This window comes from Scatophagus argus, chromosome 21 (genome assembly GCF_020382885.2).
Source record: "Scatophagus argus isolate fScaArg1 chromosome 21, fScaArg1.pri, whole genome shotgun sequence".
Lineage (NCBI taxonomy): Eukaryota > Metazoa > Chordata > Actinopteri > Scatophagidae > Scatophagus > Scatophagus argus.
The window spans coordinates 7,729,832-7,757,454 of NC_058513.1; the positions used below are offsets into that span (position 1 = coordinate 7,729,832).

A 27,623-nucleotide genomic window follows, 5' to 3' on the forward strand; every position below is an offset into this window, starting at 1 on the left:
AGTTATATTCAAAAGAAACCATCTGAAAAGTTTAGTGGGGAAGTCACTCTTTGGTATGACTGACAATAACTCATCTGAAAAATGACAGAGACCCTAAGGAGGTCACACGCGGAAAGCTTGAGAGCCACTGGTTAATATTTTAATAGCTCATTGTAATAAGCATGAAATGGAAAGACTCAAGTAACAGAAAGTTCTATGAAATGATGAAACCAGTGAAGAAGTTAAGGGCTGGTACTGTATTTCCTATAGCAACAAATTCACGAGACCACTAGGGGGCGCACAAGTATTTCGAACGGAAATGAAACCAGCAGGTCGTGTTGTCTTCGATCGCCTCCTCGTCTACAATCCCTACTTCCTGGATACGCGCTCAGAAAAAACAGCAAGGTTTTGTCATCATCATCTTATACATCATCTTAAGCTGTGATTTAACAATTTACACATATACAGAGACACATTTTTTTAACGACAAAAGACCGTCTAAGGTCACGACATTACCGATGATCACGTAAACAAGGCAGCGAGGCGGTGGGCGCAGAAGTCGCAGAGAAAGGTGAATTAATGAAATTACTAACAGTTATGTTAGTTTGCTAGCAAGAGACAACGGTAATTTGCTACGTTTAAATACACGTTATAATTATGTTCGTGTTTGGTTAGTTGGAAGTTTATAGAAAGACAAAAGGTTCAAGTGTGTCTACCCTCACACTCGGTTGTGTCTGTTTTCACAGAGCGCCACGTCATTGATCGACGGAGGAATCAGAAAAGCACAATCGGAGTCCCCGTTTTACACCAGATATCACAGTTAAACATCACCGTTAGGCATCTTCAATGAGCTATTGTTTCCGTATTGTTTAACACTTTTTTTAGCGAAGCAAAGCGTGTCAACAAGCGGTTCAAAATGACGGCGTCCAACTGGGGTCTTATCATGAACGTGGTGAACAGCATCGTCGGAGTCAGTGTCCTTACCATGCCCTTCTGCTTCAAACAGGTGGGTCTTCTTGTACCTGCTAACGATACTGTGGCAAAATCCTTCACAGAAATACAACCCTTTATATTGAGCGTGCTGGAAGAAGTACATTTTCAAATCATTCACTTAAATAAAAGTAGTTTCAAGTCAAACATTCACAGCTTATTATAATCGATGTCTTAGCAACAAAATGTACTCAAACAAGTAAAAACTGCTCATTATGCAGAATGGCCAATTAGTGGTCCATCATTATTGACGCATTAACGTGTAAGCAGTACTTTAATGTCGTTTATATGTGTCAAAGTGGAGATCATTTAGCTGCATGCGGTAGTTTAGTCTTTAATGATGTAGCATATTTTATAACCTGATCATATTTTTGTATGTAAAATCTGAAAACTGAAATCTTATTGAGTTGGTATATCTTTCACACAAATACAAAGTCAAAGTATAGGGAAGTGTTTCTAACAGCATCAATATTAGCTTTTATTTCATTCCTTTATCACACAGCTCGTTAGCTATACTCATCCTGTTGCAACCTGTTGAAATAACACTGTATATCTGATCTGGTCTCCAGCACATCATCAGTAAACATTAAAAAAACAACACAGTAGTCTGTTCCTCAATGATATAATATAATGAAAATAACAAAAAATAAAATAAAAAAATGTTTGGATGAACGGCTTGCTAGATTTGCACAATGTACATTTTAACCTTCAGTTTGATGACTGTGTAATTCACATTTGCCTTGCTGTGTTTTTTTGTTGACATTATGTAAGGCAGGGCTGGGCAATTAATTTTTACATGCGTCCATACATAAGTAATAAAAATGCCAGGCTTTTCAAAATAAAAGAAACACACTTGTATTGCATGCGCAGCATAAATACTTGTTCATTTGTGTTTATGACTGACATGCCGCGGGCCGGGCAGGGATGCCCAAAGAGCCGTATGTAGCCCACGGGCCGTAAAATGCCCAGGTCTGGTATAAGGACATCAGTGTGAAGGGGCATTTATTTATTTACTGACTGTGTTATGTTCTGTGACTGCATCAAGTGCCTTTTATTTGAACATGTGTGATTTCATGGTCACTCTATTTTTTGGTTAGTGGATTTTGTGATGATATCGTGTGTTTAAGTGTGCCTATGTCCTCTTCCAGTGTGGAATAGTGTTGGGAACTCTCCTGTTGTTCTTCTGTTCGTGGATGACCCACAAGTCGTGCATGTTCCTGGTCCACACAGCAAGCAATACCAAAAGAAGGACCTATGCAGGACTGGGTGAGCTTAAATAATAACTAGTGGCATTTGTATGTCACTAAACATTAAACTTGCTGCTTTGTATTTACACGTTCACTGATAAATCATCTGCTGTACAGGAAATGATTTGCATTGCCCTTTCCAAAAAAGAGGAAGTATTTTAGTAGCGTCGATAGCCGTCATGGCTGAGCAGAAGCTTGCGTCAGTAGCAGAAGCTTAAACTTATTTTACAGAAAACCACATCACTGCCCGTAATGACCATAAACAAGAATCTTGCAGACTTTAAGTTTAAGCTACTCTGCTGTATTAGTGAAAGACCAGTCTGTCAGGAATGCCATATGAGCTTATTCATGGTGATTTGATTATATACTGGTATAGGTATGATTAAAACAGAAACTATTTTTAGGACAGTGCCATCTGTTAGTTCACCTGTCGTTCACACTGACGTCACTCCCTTCTCTGCAGCCTTCCATGCTTACGGCAAACCAGGAAAAACACTGGTGGAGACGAGGCAAGTCTTGCTACTAATTCACTACGTTATGTTGTGTTTAAGTTTGTGTTATGACTTGATTTTTCGACAAATAAGAAATAAAATGAATTTATTCGCAAAATCATAGACACTAATAATAATTGTGATTTCGCCTGTACCCCTCCTTCTGTCCCTGCAGTATGATCGGTTTGATGTTGGGAACCTGTATTGCCTTCTACGTTGTGATAGCTGATCTGGGCTCAAATTTCTTTGCTCAGCTGTTAGGTTTAGAGGTTTGTGATCTTTTATATATATGTATAAATACATATCTCTCTGTTTTTTTAATCAAGTTTTGTGTTTCATCTCCACTGCTACCTTGTGCATTGCTCTTAACTTTTCTCTTTCTGCAACCTAAACAGTTGAAAAGTTTAAGTAAAGTTTTTAAGAAACTATCATGTGACACTGTCCTCTAAAGGTGACCTTCAGTTTTCGTGTGCTGCTGCTGATTGCTGTGTCTCTCTTCATCGTCCTCCCTCTGAGTCTGCAGAGGAACATGATGTCCTCCATCCAGTCCTTCTCTGCGATGGCTCTCATTTTCTACACCCTCTTCATGTTCACGGTGAGCCCACCAACGTACAGACAGCCACACTCCAGGCCTTGCATCTGAATAGAGCACAATGGGAAGTTAAGTTAGTGATGCAGTTGCACAACACATGACAATAGGTCATACAAATAATAACAGGGATAATCTGCACATCTAAATTATTCCTGCCACATTTTGAAATTGTCAAGGTGTACAAAAAGTATTAAAAACTGTTTTGTGGAAATTTATAAGTGCAAAGTAAATGGAGTAAAAGTGGACTCAAGTATGTTAATGCAAACAAACGGATCAGAGTGGATTTCTGTTTTTACGCATATCAATTGAGAAGAGTTTTTCCTGTGGCATTTTGAATATTAAATTTGTTGACTTGATTCTGAAGCCAGAGCGCTCTAAATTGTAATCTTCTCTCTCAGGTATGGTAGACAGAAATACTACAGACTAATTTAGAACCTGCAACATAGTTCATTGACCTTTCTCTCTATTTTAACTTGAAACTTATTTGATTTTCAGAAGATTGTTTGGGGGAAATGTTATTTTGTTGTATTCTGTGTCTAATCCCTCCATTTTTGCTCCATTGTACAGAACTATGTCTTCTTTACCAACACAGTATTGTCTTGCTCCTCGTTTTTTTAAGAGTTAATTCGCTCTAAATCACATCAGGCAGAAAACAGTTGCTGCGCTGCTTTTTGTAGGCTGAAGACAAGACTCTCCCCTGGGAAAGAAACACCACTTGGAAATGACCACTAGACATTTTAAGCAATGCCAGTGCAAAGTAAATTGAGCTCACATAGTCAATAGTGCTAAATCATACACTGTTGCAACTTTAAGGATTTATCTTTCTATATTTGTTGATTTGTTGCCAGTTATGAATATGTCTGATTTATTTTAGATATTTTATTCTAGATTTTGTTTTTTTTAGAGACCAGCACAGTGTATAAGCTTAAACCGATTTATTCCATGCCAAACAACTGAACTGGCATTTGTCACAGGTGTAGGTATTATTATTTTTACTATTATCATTATTATAAACTTGCTCCATTGACGGTCCAGCAGCAGTTTTCTGCCTCATATGATTCAACTAATTTAATCTCTAAATGCACACTCACACAGAGCTTGTGTGCATGAGCATATTTCTGTGGTTCTGAACTGCAGTGCTGCTTCCACAGACTCCTCAATGCTGTTTACAGTCTCTCTGTGTGATGTGATTTGTAGTTCCGTAGCATGGCGATAACCTGGAACGTAGGTGTGGTGTGTGTCTGGCTTCAGATCCAGGCCCGGCCCAGTCCAGACCCCTAAACCCTCTAACAGTGATGTATCTTCCCTCCCTCCTTTCATCCTGTTCCTTTCTGCTCATTGTATCAATTTCCTTTCCTTTCCCCCCCTTGTGTCCTTCTGCCCTCCCTCACTCTCCTTGACCACCACGTGTCCTCCTCTGCACCCTTTGTTCACTCCCATCTGTCCCATTGCTGTGTCTTTTGCCGGTGCTGTAGATAGTGTTGTCGTCTCTGCGCTACGGCATAATCTCGGGCTCCTGGGTGGAGCGGGTTCACCTGTGGCGCTTCAAGGGCGTCATTCAGTGCCTGCCCATTATCGCCACAACCTTCTGCTGTCACCCGTAAGTAAACCACGGAAACCACCCCCAAAATAATACCACTGTAAGGGCAGTGGCGGGGGGGTGGGGAGTGAAGGAAGCCTGATGTTTCCCCTGCAACTTTATGCTCCTAAACCTGCCCTCCCGCCTACCTGAACCTTCAGCCCCCTTCTCTCAGTCATCCCTATTTTTCACCTTTTATTTTGGGTTTTGGTCTGAGCCATTTGAGCTCTGTGAGTGTTGGTGTGTGTGTTTGTGTTTGGTGGCAGTGGTTATAAGGCAGAGGAGTGCACCTAAAGTGAAAGTTTCGACTTTGCTGCCCTCCCAGCACCACCCCACACCCAGGGCAAGCGGCCTGTGTGTGGGAGTGGGCGACTAGAGGGTTATGGAGTGCTCTGTTGTGCTTTTGGACTTAATCAGGTAATTAAAGGAGCGAGACATAGCAAACACATACTGATCAAAAACCTGTGGGGTACTTTTTGTCTAGATAACCCTTTCATAAGCCTCTGATTTTTATCATACTTATGATTTCACTTTTTTCATTATGTATCACCTTCATTACCCAGTTTTTTCAGCTATGACAGGTTTTTAGTTCAGTATAGGGTTTCTTGTCTTGTCTCTTCATTGTTTCCCTTTCTTAATTTTCTCTGATTTTCTCTCCTCATTCATTACTATCATTATCTCTCTGTGAGCCGTCAGCCTGGGTGCAACCACCTACCCCTCCACCTCTTTGTGCTCTTCCCCCACTTGTCTTCATTTGGTTTGTGCCGTAACCCGCCCTCCACCCCCCCCTCCTTCCCCTCAGATGGTGCTGTCCTCGTTCAAACATGGGCTGCTCAGCGGCTGGTGGCTAGGGCAGGTCAATGTGGTGCGCTTGGAGGGTGTGTTTCGCTGTCTCCCCATCTGTGGCATGGCCTTCGCCTGTCAGTCGTAAGTACTCCTCCCGCCCCTCCACCCGCACGGGACCAAGTAATGAAACTAATGTCAGAACGACACCAAACAAGATTGAGAATACGGAAAATCTGACGGTAGTCCTAAATTCATGTGGTGGCTCAAACTCCTGCAACAGCAGAGTGAATTGAATCTTTCATTGCTGCATGTGGAAACTGAGCAAACGTCACAATTAGTGCATGAGTACTTGCATCATTCCTCGAAGCCACAGTGGAGGATTTGGGGTGAGTTTGAGACACACAAATTTGCGGTGGAGATGAAGTCGTTGATGGATCTCTAGCTACAAAGGGAGGCTGCCTTTTTTTTTCTTCTAATGTGCTTTTGCAGTCAGCTCATCTGTTTTTTTCTTCAGCCTTAGATGGGCTGAGAGGACTGAGACTTAAACTGCTTTTTGCCCACACTACTGCTTCTGTGTTCTTTTTGATGTGACATGAATTAAAACTAAGTTTGGCCGTTACAGAAAGCAAACATTTGTTGGAAAAAAGTGCCATTCATACAAAAATCACAGTGAGAATTTGCTGCAAGAGAACTACTCAAAATTTGATTATATAATTCTTCAGTGTTAGCTAACAAAAAAGGAGAGTGTAAAACTTTAATGAACTTTGCGTTCATTTTCCATTCAGCTATTCAAGTCCGAAAGCAGCACATACTTGCATACCTAACTAGTGTCGCAAAAACTGTGCAGAAATTTCTTTTTACCAAATAGTAAGAAGGTTTTCAGGCTAATCTTGGTCTTCCATTAACTTTCCCCACATTGATTGCAGAGTTCAGACTACTACATGTTAGTTCTTACAAGTTAATCAGGGCTTCTCTGAGTCATCTCTCAATCTTCATCCATCTGCATGCTCTGTTACTGCATTTCTGTCCTCTACGCTTCACTGCTTGCTCTGGGTTTGTGGCGAGTTGAGTGGGTGAAGGGAAACGCTTGAAGGCCCAGTAGGATCTAGGGCTGGGGAAGGATGCAGGGAGTGTTACGGTGAGGTCGTTAGGAGCCCTATGTTTGGGTGGTTGTACTGCATGGGTTTGTTTGTGCGAGAGAGCGTGAGGTAAGTGGCAGGAGTGGGTGACTGTAGCCTTGAGACTGAACGAGACTTTAATTAATGTAATCACACAAAGCCAACAGAACACTGTGGTATGGTGGGCGCCTTCATTAACGATTGAGGTGTGCGCATGTTTGAAGAAGAAGAAAGTGTGCGCCTGTATGTATGTTTACGCTTGTGTGTTTTGTATGTCGGTTCCTACTAGCGGCGCTGAGTGATACTTGGCAGGGTGATTTCTTGGCCTGTGGTCAGGCCGAGCGAGGCCAGCGCTCCGTTAGGCGGCAAGCAGCTTAAGCCAAACCACTAATCAACACATTGGACCACCGCCATCTTACAGACACACACTGATGTATTCACAGGCTGATTAAACAGCTCTCAGCACATTGGATTTTTATTACATTCATGAAATGTGTTTACTTTCAGTTAAAACATTACTTAACATCACCATTATGACGGGGTGGGAGCTGGCTCCGTCGGTTTTTGGCTGCACATCTGAATAGCGAGGAGCAGTTAGCTCATAATAGAGGGACATAAGAAAAACATGTGCAGTGAAATTGTCCCACTGTGATGCTATTGTCAGCATGCTTTCAACTCCAAGTTAATGATATTATCTACAGCTCGAGCCCACTCAACACATGTACACACACACATGCCAGATCTTCTCCGTCATATTTCCTCTATTTAAGGGCAACCTAAAAGTGAAAACACATTAGCCTCTGAGTCAGGACTATTGAGTGACCATTAGATGCTTTGGCTCCCCACTTACAATATGTCGTTTTATTTAACCTTGGCTACCAGATTTACTGGTTTGCAGATTAAACAAGCATCAAGAAAAAGCACCATGGGACAGTGCTTGCTCATAAAAACAGAGTGTGTGAAAGAGAGACAGGCAAAGAGAAAACGAGAGGCAGAAAAAGTTATGGTTTCTTCCTCTCTCTCTCATTTCTTCTCTCCGTCCCTTCCTTTGACACACACACACACACACACATATATATATATATATATGAGGAAGAGGGAGAAAGAGAAGAGGCAAGCACAAAGAGTCTGCCAGGAAAGTTTATAATGCTCTAAAACCTGCCAGGCACTCGCTGTGATATATAAAGCCTGTAAATTCACTGGGTAATGTGCTGATGGTCCCCTCTGCACACCGTCTCGCTGGCTTATAACACAGGACAGAAAATGAGAGAAAGACACCTGGGCTTTCAGACAGACAGATTGACAGTCTCAGGTTCAGCCTCAGCCAGCCTTGACTGCTGTCACCCATTCTGTGTCACACACACACTCACACACACCCACAAACACTTCCTAAACACTTCAGCCCCAGTGCTGTCACATTATGACCATCTACCGCTAAAAACTGTACTGCAATTAAAACATCATGAATTGTTAGTTCACTAATATTATCACTGTATTCATAATATGAAAAATGTCCACGTGCATTCATGTGTGTGTCTGATGTGCAGACAACTTGTATATTGATGTGCTTGACAAACATCTAAATTATGTCCGGCTGAATTGATGTGGAGGCCCATTTTTAAGGTAATAATCGCTCATTGTACAAATTCATCAGCTTAATGATTACTGATTGCTGATTGCATTTACTTTTAAATGCTTCGCCTGTAAATCAAAAATATCCATTTTTCCTCTTACCTGTAGTGCTATTTATCCATCTGGATTGTTTTGGTGTGAGCTGCTGAGTTTTGAAGATATCGATTTCTCCTGAATATACGGGAACTTGATGACGCTTGTGGTGCTCAAAAGCACCAAAAAAATATATTTAAAAAAACTCAATAGCAAGGTCTCTTTCTAGAAATCATGATCGGGTTACTCAACATAATCCACAGACCTGTTTGTGAGCACTTTCATATAGGAACTATTTTCTTTCCGTATCACTGTGCATAAGGAAGTGTGCATCTGCTCATAGATGGTGGTCTGTGGATTATCTTGGCAAGAGGGAAAATACGTAGTTTTAATCTTAGGCTGAACTGTTCCTTTAAGCCACTGTGATATTTTATTATTTCGAAACAAAGTAATTTGGCTGGCTGTACTTATTTTTTTTTCTTATTTGCTTCAAAAAGATTATTTGAGGGCAAGTTTTGTGTGAGTTGGCAGTCAACAACATTCACTAACAAGCAATGAAGGTAATCTGGAAATTTACACTAGTGACTCACCGTGAATGTCAAACAAGGAATCTGACTACAGCTTAGACACTATGAATCTTAATTTTATATGTTACTCGTGAATGTCTTATAGTGTTTGAACTTTATTTGGCTAAACAAACAAAAATAAATCATCTGTCTGAGCTGGATGCTGACAAGGACATAAGGAGAGAGATGCATCATTTGATTACAGAGTAGCACAAATAGGCCTCCATATGGCTGCACATTAAAGAAATCTTTGAGACTACTGCCTGACTGTCCCTGCAAGACTTGGGAGTGCCACTTCCCAGAGCAAAAATTGTATGTGTGACAATCCAGACAGCACATGAATGCACAACTGTAGCACCCATGTAGTCACTTGTTTTGCAGCATGCAGATTGTGTTGTTGTTGGGCTGTTTGTCTCTCACAGGCAGGTGCTGCCAACATACGACAGCCTGGAAGAGCCGTCCGTCAAACACATGAGCACCATTTTCACCTCGGCCCTCCATGTGGTCACCATCTTCTACATCACTGTGAGTGGAAACACACGTCCACGCACACCAGCCGCTGCCATTTAAACTAATTACTGGTGATATTATAGAATATCTGCTTGTTCTGAACGTTTTTTTGTCAAATATCTTCAAATCAATGCTTAAAAAGTTTTTGAATATTGTTCCTTCTTGTTGAAAAATCCAACATGTATCCAATTTTTCGTTATTCATGTGCACACAGTTTCATTTAGAAAACAACAAGAACTTGTTCTCCTACATATCCACGTCACCCTCTTTGCGCTTTCCTCCCACCCCTGTATTTGCTTCCCTCCGCCTCTCTCTGAACCAGGTGGGTTTCTTTGGCTACGTCAGTTTCACAGAGAACATTGCAGGCAACGTGCTGATGAACTTCCCATCCAACCTCGTGACAGAGATGATCCGTGTGGGCTTCATGATGTCTGTGGCCGTCGGATTCCCCATGATGATCCTGCCCTGTCGCCAGGCCATCAACACCATGCTTTTTGAGCAGCAGGTGAGCTCAGATGCTACCAACAAAAACCAAATTCTGCAAAATCCAATTGTAACTCTGACATTTGTGAGATTTTATTTAGTCTTTCCTCTCATCTCAATCTCTCTCTCTGTCTCTGTCTTTCAGCAGAAGGACGGGACGTTTGCCGCCGGGGGATACATGCCTCCTCTGCGCTTTAAAGCAATCACCCTCTGCATTGTGTTTGGCACCATGCTGGGAGGCATTCTCATCCCCAACGGTACATTGTGTGTGTGTGTGTGTGTGTGTGAGTGAGTGAGTGAGTGTGAACAATCAGGCATGGATTGAAATTGGATGTGTGTGCGTACGTGTGCAGCTTGCTGACGGGAGGTCTTTAAGGTGCATGTGTTCCTTTATGTGGGCGGAGTATCTGGGGAGCTTTACGACGTGTGTGAATGTGACTTTACGAGTCAGTGACTGTCACACTCTAACACAGTCCTTAAATCAGAGCCCTAACTTTTATCTCCTCTTAGACGGGCAGACGGGAAGATAGGGCTATTATTCTCACAGACTCTCTCTCTCTCTTTCTCTTGCTCTCTCATATACACAAATCTATGTACACACCAATATTGGCTCTCTGTCAGGTTCTTTGAGTCTGTCCGTCCCTCTCACAAATGGCTCCAAAATGGTGGAGATGTAAAGGTTAGCATGAGTTTATGTTTTATTCATCCTTTTATAAGATGTCTGTTTGTTAAACTTTGGATTAGGTGGACACACACACACACACACACACACACACACACACACACACACAAGTACATGCACAGAGCTGGTTTGGCTGCCTTCTTGTGTATCTAATCAGACTAATAGACTGAGGAGAAGGGAGGTAAGGACCCTGGGGAGAATGGACACTAAATCTGAGGGAGACAATATGGTGTCCGTCTTTTGGATGAACGATGGGTTTCCAGACCCGACACCCAGCCAGCCCCGGTCCACAGAGACAGGGGTGGGGCCAGAGCTTGCTGCTGCCAGGACAAGGGGGCCATGGATTTGAGCCTGGACCTGGGCCAGTACCTTTTATGATTGGCAGAGGGGCAGATATGAATGGAGCTAGTGATAAAGAGAAAAACATGGGGGGACATGGGGCAACAGTGCGCTCAGCGGGACTCAAATCCTTCAGTGTTGGTGCCGTGTTTCTCCCAGTGAGCTCTACAGCAGTGATTCCCAACCATTTTTCTCATGTACCCCCACATCTTTGTCAAATGAGCTCAAGTAATCATCAACACCACAAGCCAGTTTTCAAATGTCTTCATTTCACTTGATTTTAATGTAGTCTATCCATTACTTGTATCTATTACTTGTAACTATTTCAGCCGTTTAGTCATTCAATTTTTGTTCTGTTTTCAGCAGTTTTTTTTTAGTACTACCACATATGCCCAGACAGCTGCTGAATGACCCCAGGGGTACAAGTACTCCCGGCTGGGTATCACTTCACTACAGGACCAGGAGGTAATCCCTGTGTTTATTTTTCCCTTTTCTCACTTTAGTGGAAACTATTCTGGGTCTGACTGGAGCCACCATGGGCAGCCTCATCTGCTTCATATGCCCTGCTCTCATCTACAGAAAGATCCAGAAGAATGGCATCATCGCTCAGGTGACAAAGTCACAGTTAGTACTTTATTAATGATTTGATCAGTGAAAATATGTTAATTTACTGTCTCTGACCTGGTCGGTTCCCTCTTTCTCTTTGTCCTGTAGCTGGTGCTTTGGGTTGGTCTGGGCATCCTGTTGGTCAGCACCTTTACCACCCTCTCAATTTCGGCCAGAAGCCCTGGCACCAAGATCCCAGCTCCTCCTGCCCCAGCACCTGACAAGAACAACCTGCTTCTGCCAGACCTCCCTGAACTGCACGGTAAAGATTACGACATGGCTGGCAGTCACTTATCTGCTTGATGGAATGTAGATTAAAGTGGTTTACTAATGATCCATGAACATTTACCTCAACGGGCTGGAGCCAGGGTTGTCTGCTGCCTCAGAGAATGGACAGCAGCAAGTAATTATTTCATGCAAAAGACTCCAGCAGCGTGGGAGACGTATTTATTTCTTGTTTTATTTTTGAAGTCATGGAACAGCAACATAAAGAGAATATGAGGCTGTAGCCAAAGGCGGCCAGTGTGACTACAACAAAAGCACAAAGCCAGAGAAAAAGAGTTTCTTTCATCTCAGTGAGAAGATGGAGACAGACAGAGTGACTGATAGACAGACAGCCAGGGTGAGAAGATAACCTCTTGATAATATCTGGGAGCACTGCTGAATGCTTGACATTGATGGAGTGAAAGTGATGCCCTTCAAACTCGAGTAATCTCTCTCCACCCCTGTACCTCTGTTTCATTTCTCCTGCCACCACCACCACCCTCCCCCCCAAAATACACTGTCTGCACCCCTCGTCTCCCCCAGTATCTCCTGTGGCAGCTATAAAATGCTTGCAAGCTCTCGCTGTGTAAAAGAAAGATTGCGATATGGGTTTGTGGAGGGTAGTGGGGTACAATTGGAACAAATGGAGATGAGATAGAGAGCAACCCTTTGAGCTGAAGTTGTCAGTTTTTGTTACACTTCTTCTCTTCACCACATAGCTCGACACTAACATCTGCTTCTAAACAGTTCACCAACACCACCAAAGTCTCTGCATACAGCCTTGTCATTCTTTGTGGTAGTCTGAATTCTTTGAGTTTACTTCATTCTTTCCTACATTTTTAACTGAGGTGAAAACCATGTGGTCCGCTTTCCACACCTGTTTCCTGGTTGTGGCTTTCAGTTTTAATTCATCTCCGTTCTTCTCTCATGTCGTGCTCTTTTATCACCCCAGCACCACTTGTGTCAGTTTTGCCGTTGTCAGTATTTGCTGCCACCTAGTGGATTGACTCATTAAAAATGGCTAATGAAATCACTTACGGCTGAATGTATCAGTATGCACAGTTCATGTTAGGATAGGCTGAGGTGTTCATTTATTTTAATGCCAGTAGTTAATGTGTGTAAGAAACATAACTGTACAAGAAAATAAAGAGTAGATGTCAGGGCCAGTGTTAAATAGTGATACAGTCGTTTTACTTAGTGGAATAAATGAGGTGTCGGATTTATGGTTTCTTAATTTAGTTGCAGTAATGCATCTCGTATTTTTCAGACTGACTGTATATACTGGCTGTGTGTGTGTGTGTGTGTGCGCGCCAACAGCAGTACTAAACAAGACTGAGAAACATCCTTGTGTGAAAACTTTATTTTTATGGTTGTATAAATCTGATACTGAAGGAGTTATTTACTCAGTTATTTTTCTTTAACTTGGAGCACAGAGGATCTTGGAAAGACTGTGTTGTAATAGATGTTGTTTTGTGTGTATGCTAATAGACAATCCTGCAAACAAGAAGCCAGTGGAGATAGAAGAACCTGACCTTCCAGCTGTGAAGGTGGTACAACCTGTAGAGAGGGCTGAGCCTCCCCAAATTAAAGGACCAGTGGAACCACCTGAGAGAAAGAAAGAGGAAGAGGTGCAACTGGACCGCCCTGGTGCTGGTAAGGAAAATGAACCAGTGCTGTAATATTAACTATTTCTTAAATGAAATGTGTAGAAACGGTGATGTTTTGTCTATTTACACAGGTGTCGTGGTGCCAGAAGTAGAGGCCCATCGCCATGAACCACCCATCCCTCATGACGAGGTCAAAGTAGACACAAGAAAGAATGATGCAGAGCTGGAGGAAGACAAGAAACAGCCTGCTCTTCCTGCAGGAGGAGAAGAGCCCAAAAGAGATGAAGAGCAAGTTCCTGCAGTGCAGGTCGAAAACAAAGTAGATGACAAGGCTGAAGAAAAGCCAAAACCTGCAGAGGCTGTTGTGAAAAAAGAGGAGGTGGATTTGGGTGGAGGTGAAGTCCTGTCCAATGAGGTGCCGGAGAAGCCGATTGCAGACAAAGGCAAAAAGGAGGGTGATCCCCTACTACAGAAAGTTGAGAAGCTCGATCCCGTTAAAGATCCTCTTGCAGGGATTGTGGCTGCAGTGGAAAATGAAGCTGCACAAGTTGATAAAGTGGCCAAAGCCCCAGATGCTGGAGGGAAACGTGAGTATTTGTCACTGTAAACTGGACTGAGATGTCACAAATCATGCTCATATGCCTGGGTCCATATGTCCAAGGCCCGCTGATTCTGGCCTGCCATTTTTTTTTATTTATTTATTTTTTTTGTTAAATTAATCCCAAGCTGAGAAATTACTTCTCTGCATTTAACCCATCACTGATTGAAACACACACACATGCAACATGCAGTGAAACACACAGGAGCAGTGGGCTGCATCAAGCGCCTGGGGAGCATATTGGGAGGTTAAGTGGGGGGTCAAGGGCACATCAGCCAGCTAATGGGGGGTGGGGACATTATCATTCCACCACACTCAAATTTTTCCTGCCCGTCCGGTGGGACAATCAAACCAGCGACCATCCGATCTCCAACCTGTAGGCCACGGCTGCCCCCAATAGCTTTCTTCATAAAGAAAGACCTTCATTGAACAACAATGAATGTGAAAACAGCCTTGTAGTGTGAAACTTTGCGTATGTTGACTTTGTGATATTTTCTGGTCCTTTAGTTCCACTTCCTGAAGGAGAACATCATCCTGCTGCAGACAGCAAAGACACAGCAGATGAGAAGTTGGACGGTAAGTGGAGTAGAGAACTTCCAGTGGTATAGAAATTATTTTGCTGATACATTTTTCATTTTTTTTAATTTCTGCAGTTTATTGGATGTGATGTAAACTACAATATAGCTGCATAATTTATATCATTTTATATCAACATTGAACTATCATACAGCGAGTACTTCATGTAGAAGAGGTGGGGATACCATCATTTCAATCAACTGTACCACTTTCCAATTTCATGTACGCTGTACACACAGCCTTACAGCAGTACTTTAAAGCTATTCTTGAAAATGTAGGAGCTTAAATACAAAAAGAGATTGGTGCAGGTTGCCAGAAAGAAGGAACAAAAATACAACACAAAATGCTACTTTAAATATGCAGTGATTGGCTGCATGCTGTTTATGCCGCTGCCTTTCCTTTCCCCATATCAGCTTGTTTGTTTTATCTCATGTAATTTAATCTCTGTGATCTGTTCTTGCTTATTTCTGATGGGACAAATGGTTTAAAAAAGAAAAAAAACAGAGATACTCTAATCTCAATTTCTTTCTCCTACTTATTGACCCAGCTTGATACACCACACAGTCATTTCTGCCTTTTTTTTAGCTTTCTCATTCTCTTTACTTTTGCCCTGTCTTTACCCCCTTTTTTCTTTCTTTCTTTCTCTCTCTGCCGGACTCCTATCACAGTGATAAAAAAGCTGGTTGCAGGTATGAATTCCCGCTTGCTTCTTCTCTCTGTCTGTCACTCTGTCATTCACTCAATGGGCTATTCTTCTGAAGAATTAGTAAATATTAACATATATGTACAGTATATGTGTTTTTTATCATAAAACTAAATATTGTGTCAGTGTAGCATCTACTCACTCACCTTGCCCCTAACATAGTTTGTGTGTGTCTACAGCTGCCCATAACTGCCCATCCCTGTTCATGTTTAAGACTACAACCTAGAAACGTGTCTTTGAATTGATCAGTGAGACACTACTCGGTCACAATGAAATGTTTCCCTTTTCCTCTCACCTTAAAAACTGGTCCCACATCAGCCTAGTGAAGCTCCTTAACTCAATCAGTGCTCTCTGAGCAGGTTGTGACTTATTTTAATGCAATGTCTCTGTCATGTAGAGGGCCAGCTGGACCATGCCGTGCTACTGCAGGTGATCAAGGAGCAGCAAGAGCAACAAAAGAGACTTCTTGACCAGCAGGAGAAACTACTAGCTGTCATAGAAGAGCAACACAAGGAAATCCACCAGAAACAACCTGCTGGTGTGTATACACATAGATGTAATGCAGACATAATGATTGGCCGTAGTGTTCAATTTAAGAAATAAAAGTGATAAAATGTTTATAACTTAAAGGGCCTGCTGCTGAAGGTGAGGCAGAGAAAGGTATCCAGGAACATTTGGAGGTGATGGAAGGTGGAGCAGCGAAGCCCAAAGATTCTGGCCTGGCATCAGACCCAAAACAGCCCAAGGAGGTCGTTGGAGCTCCACAGGGTGGATTAGCTGAGCATCATGCCGTGGCCCAGAATCAAGCTCCAGCTGGGGATAAGGGTGCTGAAGTCGTAGCTGTTCAACCGCCTTACAAGGAGGATGGCCATGTGGTGGCGGGAGGAGACTCCCATAAGCAGAGTGAACTGGGGGCGAGGGGAGTGCCACTGGGAAACAAAAGACCAGATGACCATCAGCCTGTACCTCAAAATGATCAGATAGCTCAGCTTATGGGTGAAGAAAGAAAGGGGGTTAGAGAAAATGAGAAAATTGAACATCTTAAAAAAGAACAGATGGAGAAAGAGGTTCAGGCAAAACTGGAAAAAGAACAGCTTGAGAGGGAGATAAAGGAAAAACTGGCCAGAGAACATGAGTTAGAAAGAATAGAGAAAGAAAAGATAGAGAAAGAAGTCCAGGCAAGGTTAGAAAAAGAACTACTGGAAAAGGAGAGACAGGAAAAACTAGCTAGACAACAGGAATTGGAGAAGGAGAAAGCCCAGAAAGAAAGAATAGAGAAAGAAGTGCAGGCAAGGGTGGAAAAAGAGCGACTGGACAGGGAGAGAAGAGAGAAGCTGGAACAAGAGAGAGCGGTAGAAAAGAAGCTCGCACAGGAGAAAGCTGCAGAGGAGAGACTACAGCAGGAGATCCAGAAAGCAGACAATGAAATTCTTGAGAGAGAAAGGAAAGAGCAAAATGCAGTGGAGGCTCAGGAGAGGCTGGCACAGGTTCCTGAGAGAGAAGACGGTGAAGCTTTGAAGAAAGGAGGACGAGACCTCAAAGAGAAAGTTGCTGCTCAGGCGGACCCCAGAGAAGGTGTGGAAGATGGGGCCGTCAGAGCCGAGGCTCATCTGCAGGGCTCCCACGAGAAGGTCAGGGAGCAGGGAGAGATGGATCTAAGGCGGAGGCGCAGGGCACTGGGACCTGGAGAGGCTGCAGGGCCTCCAGAGGAGAACAGGAATGTGCCAGGGCTGGAGCCCCTGCTGGACCTGGGGGGCTCAGACCTGCATGTTGCCCTGGAGGAGCACCTATTGGCTGGGGCCATGGTGCACTCACGGCAGATTAAACAGGCCTCAAAGGATGAGAGAGCAGACTAACGCATATCAGTCATTGGACAGCAGCACACACTGTACAACTGCAGAAATTTCTAATACTGTGGACTTGTTGCCTTACATTCATTCTTGCCTTCAGAAATATTTTTTCTCTGTCTATGTGTACTCTGGAAATAACCCAAAGTCTTATTATTGAAGAGCAAAGTATGTAAATATTAATTTATTTTTGTCTTTAGAGGGGAGAATTTTGAAGAGGTAACTGTTGAAATGTATATAACCCTATGCAAATACCATTCTGTGCTGTGTTTATACAGTACAAACATATTAATATTTGTACTGTATTTGAGTCCCCTTAGTTCGTTTTCATTTACCAGCCCTGTGGAGTCTGCAGCTCTGTGGAGTCTGTGTTGTCGTCTCCTGTGCAGATGTTGTATTTAAGGTTTTGGTCAGTTTGTGTTTTTACTTTGCAATGTAAATACTGCAAATCCGTTGTGTGATCAATGTGAGATTTACCACATATTGGATGTAATGCGTGTTCAAGCGCCCTAATATGTCTTTCAGTATACTTTCAGATGAAAGTAACTGAATGCAACCTCATATTGATGCTGCGAGGTATATAGTGTAGCCTTACCATGTGATAAACCATGGAAAATGACGCAGCTTGATCCATCTGGGTCCATGACTGTAGTTACTAATCATTCCTTCTTCAGCATCGCTTCCTTTTTAATATATCAGTGCCTTCTAAGCCATATGCTGCAGTAATGATATTTTATCTAACTAAAATGCAGCAGTTCCTCTCAGTTTCTGGTCTTTATGCCTCTGCTGGACCTCTTACTACACACATTACAGCAACTTTGAGAAAGTAAGATGTGTACAATGTGTTACAGACATTGGAAGGAACCATGGAATATGCTTGTAGTCTTTCTTAGTAATTCCTCCATCAGTAGCACTTCAACACATGCTGGACCTTTGCTTTGTAAAAGAGGCTATTTTTATGACTATTTTTCTAAGTGCATTGTATTTCTGTACATTTTGCTGACAAGAATAAATAAAAATATCTTCATGACATCTGTGGCTGTTGGACTGTTTTCAGACAATAACAACAGATAAGGTGTGTTTTATTCGCCTCTGTATATAACAGAATTGCATCAGTCTTGCATGTTAAAGAACGGAGCAGTGCTACATTTCAACAATGTCATCACAAAATAACAACAAATTTTTGGTTAATATACAATGACCAGAGAAAAAACTGCTATGTTATCATCCAGATAAAATTTGGATCTTCTCTCACAGCAATGAACAGCTGACTGTATGATTGAGGTTGGCACCATCTCACACAGCCAGGACAGTTTCCATTCATTTAGCTTTCTTCTTAGCCTGTAATAAAGAATAAAAACTTTTCAGTGATGACTGTCTATCACCACTACATGAGTCAAAGGAGAGGATGACAGACTTTGTTACTTACTGCACTTATAAAACAGGTCTTCAGTGCTTCAAATTCCTTGGCACAGAGGTCCTTCTTCAGCTCCTGTCGGCCTGTTGTGGTAGCTGCCACACACTTCCCATACGCTGCTGCCTAAATGACACATAAGGTGACATACATACAAGGACAACATAGACTTTTAAATATATTGACAAACACTGAATCAAATGAAAACATACAGATAACCAGGTGCTAATAGTTCAATAACTGACGTGCTTCTTCAACCTGAGCTCCGCAGTATCGTGGCAGCAGCCCATCAGCCCCATTAGAAAACAAAATAATGGATGTCTACCTGCAAACCACGTGGATGACTGAGTGATATGTTTCTAGGGAACTGCGTCGTTTACTAGCTATGGCGGTAAACTCCGCTCTGTAGTCTTGACAACTAGTTCAAGAAACATATCTAGTCGAAATGGACTTTAATGTGAAGTGAACTATTTCTGAGTCTCACACATCCATAGAATTGCACAGCAAAATTTCTCTTACTACGCATAACAACAGGCAACATCTCTCCTTTGACAGCGCTTACCTCTCCTGCACACTGTGCAAAAAGTTCGGGGAAAAGTCTTATTTTCTCTCGGCTGCGAGTCCAGACATTTGACCCAGACATTGTTGCCGTCCAGGCGTTAAAAAATGTCCTTTAGGTTTTCAAGTCGACTGACGAGCAAGACTGAGACAGGCCGATAATTCAGAAACCGACACTGCCTCGCAGTTTTTTAAATGCTGTACCACTTTTATAAAGCATTTAAATTACAAATACACACCAACCAGCAGATGAAGCACTTCTGTAACTCATGGACAGCGCCATATTGTTGACCCTGTCATCAAGGAAACGTCCTGCGGAATGATGAATGATTCGTTCATCTCTCTGTCAATCAAAGCGTCTGAGCGCAAGCAGAACACCAATAGACTTTAGGATTGCTACTTGCTGTTCCATGATTGGCCAGCTGTCACCTCGAGCCCCGCCTTCCCTTCGTACCTCTAGGAGGAAGATGAGTAACCCGCAGCCAGGATTGCTAAATCATGGCAACATTTATGGAACGATTAGCTTTTCTTCAGAAAGTAAGTGCTGTTAACAGTCATTACTAGTTGTGAAAACTATTAAGGTGATAGGAGCATGACGAATGCGCCGTATATTAACGCGTCTGTTTGAATCTGTTAAGTTCTGCCATCACTAGCTTGCTAGTAGCATGTTAGCTAATATAGAAGAAGCAAATTTGGTAATTGCATTTCATTCCATGTTGCAACTGACCTGCGAGCTTGTTTTTGTTTTTGTTTTTTAAGTCTAAATGCAGGAAGCAGACACGTAACACTCGTATAACTGCCTGTTTGTCCATTACTAACCTGCTACTCAGATTCTGGGGACATGCCACGTTTGTCTCCATGTCAGTATTTGTTTCAACGTTAATTAAATTGTAAAGTACATGTTGGGCCATAATCAGATGATAATATGTCGATTATACAGTTCTAAAGGGGTGCAACAGATTCGCTTACTGTCAGCTTTTTTTCCTCATTATCTTTTCTACATACTGAAGGTACCGACTCTGATGAAGGCTACTGCAGATGATGAAAACCCCTGTCCGGGCTATCTTTTCCAAGAGATTGGAAGTATCCTTTGGCAGGTTCTGTTATGGTTCAGCCAACAACTGCAACTTTTGAAGATGATATACATATGATATGTGGCTCACATGACATACTGATTTAGCTGACAGCTACTGGATTGTTCAAAATATCGTATGTTATCAGGGAAAGAGTGGAACAATCCTTTAATTAAATTTTAAGCTTATTAAAAGTAAATGTAAGGATATTACTGTGAATATTATGGTTATTAATTGCTCAATGATATGTCGCATAGCGATATATATATACATCATATACGTCATATATATACATACATACACACACACACAAAGGAATTACTAATTGTAACCCAGCATCCTGAGTTTGTTATGCCATGGTAAGATCCTTAATAATTGTCAAACTGTAGAAATCTCCCATGAATCTTCAGGTTGTGGTCAGTGTTTGTTGGAGTACCTTCTGGAGAGGCTGCAGGTGGAGTCCTGCCATGTCAAACTCAAAGTAAGAATGGTGTTATTATCCAAGTTTCTGTTTGCAGTGTGAAACTGTGTCATGTAGGCATAATGTTTGAAGTGTTGGTCATTTCCCCTGTTCTTTCTGGGAGTAACTCAGGGTTCTGTTCTCGCTTCTGGTGTTTCAGGTACTGAAGATCTTTGTCCACCTTTGTGGTCATGGTTCAAACCACTTCCTCACAGAACTTCGAAGGAACTCCACCTTCATCCAGCAAGCGTCAGGTAATAGTTCCTCTAGCTCCATTTAACTGTCTTCACTCTATCGTCACTTGGTCACCTGAGTGTTCGCTCACTGTTGGGTGGTTTTCTTTTTTAGTTTATAGCGGCCCTCCTGATCCAATTCATGGCACAGCATTGTACCAGAAAGTGAGAAATACAGCGCAGGTGAGATGCAGGTTGTATTTAACCTTCATGTCAATTATATATCTCTGATAGCTTGGAACATATTCAATTTTCACTTTTTGTACTTGCAGGAAGTAGCCAAGTTGCTTTTCACAGACACAATTTCCACCAAAAGCGGTATCACCCCGCTCAACCTGGTCCCCCCAACAATGGGTGAGTAATAACAAGGACCATACTTAACATATATGAGCTAATTATACTTACAGTATTCCAGCTACTCGTAGCTTATGTATTGAAAACAAATCAAAATTGTCTGAACTTACTCCTTAAGGTTCTTTGAATTTTGTGAATCTCTGAGTACAGGATGTTTTCCATGTCTTTCTGTCCAGGTATGGGCTCAGGAACTTCCCATAGGTCAGGAATGCAGGGCTTTGGATACAGTCCAGGGAAGCAGGGGGCAGGTGAGAGTGACACACCTGTACATCCACACACTTCACACAAATTCAGTCACTCTCATCTTCTGTATACATGTCCATAACCTTTTGTACCTGTACCTGTGCTCCCTAGCAGGTAGTGACTCATTGCTGGATAAGATCCAGAAAGCTGCGGAGGTAGTGGCCAGTGCTGTCCTTCCTCCAACTGAACACCAGGGCATCCGTCTCCATGAAAACCATTACCGGGCTGTAGTTGCACCATCTGTGCCCATAGAGGTGGCTGTGCCTGCCTGTGCCTATAACCTGCCTGCTCACAGACCAAAAGGTGATACATTGCTGGCATTGCAGAAACGTGAGTTTAGGTTTCTTGACTGCAAGTCTGAATTCTGTTCATTTTGACACCTGATACTACCGTGTGTCTTCACCACAGCACTGACCCGGTGGTGCCCAGGGCAGGTAGGAGGGGGCTGGGAAGAGACTGACAGTGGCAACAGCTCCTCTCACAACTCCTCTCAGGATATCGCTGCCAACAGCAGGGCCTCTGTGGGCAGCAAGTCAGCTGGCACTGGGAGCCAATCGGGGGCCAGCAGAGAGAGCAGTGCGGACCTATCAGAACGGTGAGTGGCAGTGTTAGCCTAAGTTAAACACAGCCAAACACATATTCTCACTCTCAGCATATCGCTGTCATTATTGACTTGTAAGTGGTCTGGTGTCCAGGGTGGAAGCCTTGCAGCTGGGGGACTGTGTCCAGGAGATGGCGCTGATCAGCAGATTGACTGAAGGATCCAGAGTTTTCCTGTCCAGAGAGGAGAGCCAGCGCTTCATTAAAGAGTCAGTATATCTATAGTCAGACCGAGAATAATAGAGCAGTTTGGGCGACCCTTTATAAACTGTGGGCTGTATTTGCTGGGATTGACATGGCCTGATTTCCGTCTCGTTTAATCTGTCAGGTGCTCCATTCTTAACTGTGAGGTCGTGCTAGAGTTGCTGTCATGCAAGCTTCAAGATCCCTCAAGCACTGCTAAAATGGTAACAAGGGTTAGATTTGACTTAAAATCCAGTTCTTTATTATACCATGCAATTCTAATGTGCATTTCTTTGTTTTTCTCTGATTCTGCAGCGGGCACTGTGTGCTGTGTCATGCCTCCTGACCTCTGACCTCCTCTCTCTGGAGCAAATGTTTGGAGCCACTCAACGAAGACTCCGCCAGCTGAGTGAGGGGCCTCCGGGACCTGTGGCCAACAAGGCCACCAAGGTAAGAGACACAAAGGAAAAGTTACATACAGTGAATTCTGAACTCGATTTTTGTCAGAATGAGGATGTATTTTTTTTCCTCTCATCTCCTCTCACCAGATACTGCGCCAATTTGAGGCTCTGATGGTTGGATCGCCACACACTCCCAGGCAGGACACAGTGAACAGCAGCCATCATGCATTGACTAATCAGCTTCCCACATCTACATTCTCAGACCCTTTACTACCAAACCACTCTCCTGATGGCTCCAGTCTCAACCATTATCAGCATGATATCTCACACACAAGTGCCACCCCACCACAAAATCACCCATCATCCCCTTCTAGCCTGGCCTGCTCGGGGGAGCCGAGGAATGATGAGGATGAGGAGAAATGTTCTCCCCTTCAGCAAGAGTTAGCACAAAATCCAGTAGAGCCGGTCAGGACTGCTGAGGTTGAACTGGTTGCTGAAGAATCAAAGCTGAACACAGACAGGTGCTCTTCCCCTCCCGCTGAGCCCCAGTGTGAGCAGCCCTGTTTGAGCAGACCGTCCCTCTTCAGCGGTATGGAGCTGGTGACCAGGGGGAGGCCCCGTTGTCAAAGAGAGTCGGACACAAGAGGAAATCCAGTCATGCATAACAGTATCAGCGTCAGTGAAACCAGTGATGACACTCCTGCAATCTGCAGTCCAGCTGTGTCCGATAACAGCCAACCAATATCAGCCTTTACATTTCTTAACTTTTGACCAACATTTTACAGCTGGAACTGTTAAGTGAACTAATGATGTCATCCTGTATATCCCTTCAGAAATCAATTTAATTTTATAAACTAAGATCAAATCAGTGAGGTTATAACTATGTATAGATGAATGGTTCACATCATGTTAGGGTTTTCTGTTCTTATCTGTATGATGCCTCCGTAGAAGTTGTATTTAATGAGCAGACTGGGTCAGGAGACAGAAATTTAGGACACAACCAGGGTATGAATAAGTGAAATCCACAGTTTGTCTGAGAAACCCTGCCATTGTCACAAGTGAGGCCTGATCTTTAAGCCATGTTGATGTGTGCTGCTGTTGGCTGAGGTCTAATCTCTCAAAAGTATTTTACCAAGAATGGCTGTCTTGAATTACATGTTATTATTGACAGTTGCTTTATCTCAGGATTCTGTTTAGCTAACTGAAACAACTCTTAAGCCTCTGCAGCACACCCTAAAACCTCGGAGGGGTAAAATCCCTCAATTTGCAATTTGCACTACACTTGCTTTTCTTATTGCCTCATAAACCTACACGAGAGTTGTCTTCCATATTCTTTGGTACTGAGCTATTATGTTATCTGAGTGTCATTTTACAAAATATTTATTATGTCCATCCTGTATTGATTAAGACATACTTTGAGAGTGGTTTTAGAGTGCATGTCTATAATTAAAACCTGTTTGGAGATCTAATGGAAGAATTCATCATTGAGATATTCTGTGTGTGTAATCAGTTATGTGTGATAAAACATCTGCAACAGCATAATGCAAAATATCTACAATTTAATGAATGGTTGCACATATAACAAAAAAAAGATTACCTTCACTGTCTCACCATTGTTATTGTGATTACATTTTGTACTGTGGTGTTGAGGACTGTGGAATGCAGTACAAACTACTTGCCAAGATGGTATTCCAACCTAGTGATGCGTACAATGAACGCGGCTGATGTATTTTGTTTCAGTGAACATGTGCTACGCTGTTGCACACGCTGAAGGACAATAAAACATGCTGTCTTTTTGCTACAGCACTAATCACTGCATAAACGATTCTTGTTACATTTACACAACAGCAGTGACATGTTGGCAGACATCCCTTTCTGCAGCACTTTATTGTCACTTTATGTCAAACGACTGGAAAAATTACATAAAATATGAATCGCTTTCACATCTCATTTTATTTGCAACACAGTGTGCTGGTCATTTTAAACCATGCGTAAACAAGTATGGCTGACAGGCTTACAACGCTCCCATAATGTGTAAAATGTTTAAAGAAGTAAACACATAGTTACAAAGTGATTTAGAGTCTTTTGTTGTTTGAAGCATTGTGCTGAGTATGACACTGCCTGCTCGAACAGGTCTACAATTAACCAGGGTCCATCCTACAGGTTGGATTTTGGTGGTGAGACACATGAGGAATCTCTGTTCCATTACCTTGAACCCACTGACCTGCCACACCAAAATCATTAGAGATTCATTTAGATAGTGAAAGCAACTGCAAATACACTATAATTAAATTTTACCACTTTGGTTAGAGAAAACAAATAAGGCCTAAAACACTATTTTATTGGACTGATTTAATTATGCTCCTTGGGAGTGACCCCATTGGTCTCCATGAACTTCCTCTGTGAATGGGATCACTACAACTCCCACTTCGCAGACACAAACGTGACTGACTTAATAAACAGAATGAGGAGTTATTGAGTAAAGTGCTTAGCTTTATTTAGTTTTGCAAGCACTTTGGATCATCACACTTTTCTTGTGATTAGCACCAATGAAAATGTCCACATATCAACGCACGCATGTAAAGAGAATGATACCTCTTTATAAAGTGCACAGGGTGCGTGCACGCACACACACACACGCACGCGCGCGCACACATACACACACACACAGATCAATACTGCACAGAAAACCACAGTGGCTGGGCCATGGAAAGGTGGATGTGCTTATGGTCTTGACAAATGGTACATGGTGAGGTGGGGATGAGCCTTTATGCCCAAAATCTGTAAACCTCCCCACACATCATCCCCTTCCCCCTGACCCAAGTGTGTCACTTGAGGCTTTCGAGGAGGAGCCACCGTGCCTGCAGTGTCAGCACTGATGGGCAAGGGACAAAAGGTCAGGAGAGGGGTCATAGGTCACGGTCATGTCGAGCCTGGACGCCCTCTGGTCTGCAGACTACTGAAGTGCGCTTCCCTCAAGACTCTGTTGATGTAATCATAGGAGGTACTGCTGCTGTCACCATGGAAACCATGCTGCAAGGAGCTAGCAGAATCTTCAGGCTTTGGGCTGAGGGACTCCTGGGTGATGCAGTTGTTCTGGCTATGTATGCACGGCCTGGCACTGACCACTATAGCTCTCTCTGGACTACTGATCCCATTACTGCTGTCACTGCTGGAAGACTGCAAATACAGAACAGAGATGGGCTCTGAAGTGTAGTTTTACAGATGGATGCAGAAGCTTTAAATAAAACATTCTAAGCTTTTGTTGATAGTGGTGCATTGCATATGCAATGCTGAGACGTGTGTATTTATATGCATGGTGCCAACCTTGCTCTATCTACAAACATCGGTGGGATTTACATTACAAACCCAACGACAGAGAATGAAGGCTTTTAGCTGGAAGATTTATTCTGTCAGCAAAGATGACTTTCGTCACACAATCAGATAAAATCTTGGTAAATCTCTGTCTGTGGATGGTCTAAAGCTGAATATAAACAACAAGTCAGTCTCACCTCTGAGTCCAAATCTGACACAAGCAGGCTGGGACCTCGTCCTGACCTCTTGGCCTGAGGACTCAGCTGTTGGTCCTCCTCACTGTCACAGCTACGGTGTCGTTTCCTACGTAAATCCGAAATGGTAGGAACAGAGAGTATTGTGAGTGCAGAGGCGCAAGTGGAGTGGACATGAGGAAAAGAGATAAGTGTGACAGAAATGTTGCAGACAGGGGAGAGAGAGTGAGAGAGATTGGGCAGAGAAAGACAGAGTACGTGAACGAGAGAACATCAAGAGGAACCAAAAATAGCAACTCACACTCGGGCAGTTACATGATCAGACATGTGGCACTCCCATTATGAGAACGCACTGATTAACATACCTTCACTGGGGACTACAGAGACTGAACATAGTGAATATTACATTGATAGTACGTTGACGGAATGAATCGCCAAGGATATTGTAGTGGTAATGATGATGTGCAATGTAATTTAGCACCAATGTTGTATTACAACAAAGTGAAACAATTATTAAATTTAATACCATGTGTAATATGAAATACATTTAATGATGGGGCAGCAGTAATGACAAAGATGTGCAGAAATGGTTATTCTCATTACCTGCTGTCAGTCAGCATTTCTGGAGTCTTGACGGATGGCAAAACGAAAGGCTGGCACTCCTGCTGAGCCGGATTGAGATGTCTTATTTTAAAGCTTTGGCTATGTTACAGCTGAACGACCATTTCGCAGACACTTAGTATGGCAAGCTCCCGCTCATCAGAAAGTCTAGGATGTTTGAGTAAGCAGTCTCAAGGAGGCTAAAACACAGGTAGCCGTAGGGAAGCACAAACCTCAACCGTGTTAGTTAAGACCTGCCACTGCTCCAAGTCCCGTCCGCGCTGCCTACGCCTAGGTGGTGGTACAAACCTGCAGCTGGGCGTCTGAATGCTAACCGGCTAGCTACAAGGTATTCTCGTTTACGTAGCGAAATCTCGAAGAACTCCGGGCATGACAGCAAACGGCGCAAGCTAGCCTGCTAGCTGCTACCGAACAACGTTATGTCAGCTACTTATCAAGCTAACTACTTTAGCTAACTAATGCTGCTGTAGGCTAATAGAAAGTTCTTCCGCTTTCGTATTCCATCCACTTGCCGTTAGTTGTGGTTAACTGTTGCGTGTGCTTGGCAGCAGCCCTGCGCCAAAAACCAAATAGATAGGATAGTAACGTTAATAATACATTAAATTTGAATGTTGTCCGAGGTAGGACGGTCGATGCGCCGGAGTCTTTAGGTTTACAGTGCCATACCAGAGTGCTCGTCTTCTTCGTTTGTGTGTCGCTTGAAGTCAAGAGCTCCACCCCTCTGTTTACCTGACGTCATCACAATA

At 42.9% G+C, this 27,623-nt stretch overlaps 4 protein-coding genes across 13 annotated transcripts; 2 read left to right on the top strand and 2 right to left on the bottom strand.

Moving 5' to 3' along the window:
• Positions 1-317: 317 nt before the first annotated feature.
• On the top strand, positions 318-18,260 carry slc38a10 (solute carrier family 38 member 10). 6 transcript variants are annotated; one of them, XM_046377580.1, is made up of 18 exons: positions 318-550; positions 726-985; positions 2,118-2,235; positions 2,680-2,725; positions 2,883-2,976; positions 3,159-3,302; positions 4,775-4,899; positions 9,436-9,538; positions 9,846-10,028; positions 10,152-10,263; positions 11,531-11,637; positions 11,742-11,895; positions 13,386-13,550; positions 13,636-14,091; positions 14,610-14,678; positions 15,347-15,367; positions 15,779-15,919; positions 16,012-18,260. In XM_046377580.1, exons 2-18 carry the CDS (start codon positions 896-898, stop codon positions 17,235-17,237), a joined length of 3,354 nt encoding a protein of 1,117 aa, XP_046233536.1. In that variant the 5' UTR covers positions 318-550; positions 726-895; the 3' UTR covers positions 17,238-18,260. The 6 variants fall into 6 exon arrangements, with proteins under 6 accessions (XP_046233536.1, XP_046233537.1, XP_046233538.1 ...); XM_046377581.1 differs by lacking the exon at positions 4,775-4,899 and adding an exon at positions 5,681-5,805; XM_046377582.1 differs by lacking the exon at positions 4,775-4,899 and adding an exon at positions 5,681-5,805 and having other exon boundaries at positions 10,155-10,263.
• A 33-nt stretch (positions 18,261-18,293) lies between these two features.
• On the bottom strand, positions 18,294-19,566 carry ndufaf8 (NADH:ubiquinone oxidoreductase complex assembly factor 8). Of its 2 annotated transcripts, none has more exons than XM_046377596.1 (4): positions 19,440-19,566; positions 19,205-19,332; positions 18,658-18,768; positions 18,294-18,569 (listed from the first exon to the last, which is right to left on the bottom strand). In XM_046377596.1, the coding sequence occupies exons 2-4, from the start codon at positions 19,283-19,285 to the stop codon at positions 18,549-18,551; spliced, it is 213 nt and encodes a 70-aa protein (XP_046233552.1). In that variant the 5' UTR covers positions 19,286-19,332; positions 19,440-19,566; the 3' UTR covers positions 18,294-18,548. The 2 variants fall into 2 exon arrangements, with proteins under 2 accessions (XP_046233552.1, XP_046233553.1); XM_046377597.1 differs by having other exon boundaries at positions 19,444-19,507.
• A 51-nt stretch (positions 19,567-19,617) lies between these two features.
• tepsin (TEPSIN adaptor related protein complex 4 accessory protein) lies at positions 19,618-24,565 on the top strand. Of its 2 annotated transcripts, none has more exons than XM_046377586.1 (13): positions 19,618-19,737; positions 20,211-20,283; positions 20,663-20,754; positions 20,894-20,987; positions 21,082-21,149; positions 21,239-21,320; positions 21,497-21,568; positions 21,675-21,866; positions 21,972-22,158; positions 22,259-22,372; positions 22,492-22,570; positions 22,662-22,796; positions 22,895-24,565. In XM_046377586.1, exons 1-13 carry the CDS (start codon positions 19,699-19,701, stop codon positions 23,516-23,518), a joined length of 1,851 nt encoding a protein of 616 aa, XP_046233542.1. In that variant the 5' UTR covers positions 19,618-19,698; the 3' UTR covers positions 23,519-24,565. The 2 variants fall into 2 exon arrangements, with proteins under 2 accessions (XP_046233542.1, XP_046233543.1); XM_046377587.1 differs by having other exon boundaries at positions 21,678-21,866.
• A 116-nt stretch (positions 24,566-24,681) lies between these two features.
• si:dkey-21c1.1 (uncharacterized protein LOC100150256 homolog) lies at positions 24,682-27,616 on the bottom strand. 3 transcript variants are annotated; one of them, XM_046377593.1, is made up of 4 exons: positions 27,544-27,616; positions 26,860-27,430; positions 26,260-26,365; positions 24,682-25,927 (listed from the first exon to the last, which is right to left on the bottom strand). In XM_046377593.1, exons 2-4 carry the CDS (start codon positions 26,874-26,876, stop codon positions 25,670-25,672), a joined length of 381 nt encoding a protein of 126 aa, XP_046233549.1. In that variant the 5' UTR covers positions 26,877-27,430; positions 27,544-27,616; the 3' UTR covers positions 24,682-25,669. The 3 variants fall into 3 exon arrangements, with proteins under 3 accessions (XP_046233549.1, XP_046233551.1, XP_046233550.1); XM_046377595.1 differs by having other exon boundaries at positions 26,860-26,918; positions 27,544-27,613; XM_046377594.1 differs by having other exon boundaries at positions 26,860-26,918; positions 27,090-27,598.
• Between the last annotated feature and the right edge of the window lie 7 nt (positions 27,617-27,623).

Excerpts from the sequence above, each read along its gene's own strand:
- ndufaf8 (XM_046377596.1), bottom strand. The coding sequence starts at position 19,285 with ATGTCTGGGTCAAATGTCTGGACTCGCAGCCGAGAGAAAATAAGACTT. Across the intron at positions 18,769-19,204 it reads TTGCACAGTGTGCAGGAGAG|GCAGCAGCGTATGGGAAGTG; the intron begins GTAAGCGCTGTC and ends TGTGTCATTTAG. Across the intron at positions 18,570-18,657 it reads AGACCTGTTTTATAAGTGCA|GCTAAGAAGAAAGCTAAATG; the intron begins GTAAGTAACAAA and ends TCTTTATTACAG.
- tepsin (XM_046377586.1), top strand. The coding sequence starts at position 19,699 with ATGGCAACATTTATGGAACGATTAGCTTTTCTTCAGAAA. Across the intron at positions 20,755-20,893 it reads CCTGCCATGTCAAACTCAAA|GTACTGAAGATCTTTGTCCA; the intron begins GTAAGAATGGTG and ends CTGGTGTTTCAG. Across the intron at positions 22,373-22,491 it reads AGCCAGCGCTTCATTAAAGA|GTGCTCCATTCTTAACTGTG; the intron begins GTCAGTATATCT and ends TTAATCTGTCAG.
- slc38a10 (XM_046377580.1), top strand. The coding sequence starts at position 896 with ATGACGGCGTCCAACTGGGGTCTTATCATGAACGTGGTGAACAGCATC. Across the intron at positions 10,264-11,530 it reads AGGCATTCTCATCCCCAACG|TGGAAACTATTCTGGGTCTG; the intron begins GTACATTGTGTG and ends TTCTCACTTTAG. Across the intron at positions 11,896-13,385 it reads AGACCTCCCTGAACTGCACG|ACAATCCTGCAAACAAGAAG; the intron begins GTAAAGATTACG and ends GTATGCTAATAG.
- si:dkey-21c1.1 (XM_046377593.1), bottom strand. Across the intron at positions 25,928-26,259 it reads TGTCAGATTTGGACTCAGAG|TCTTCCAGCAGTGACAGCAG; the intron begins GTGAGACTGACT and ends CTGTATTTGCAG.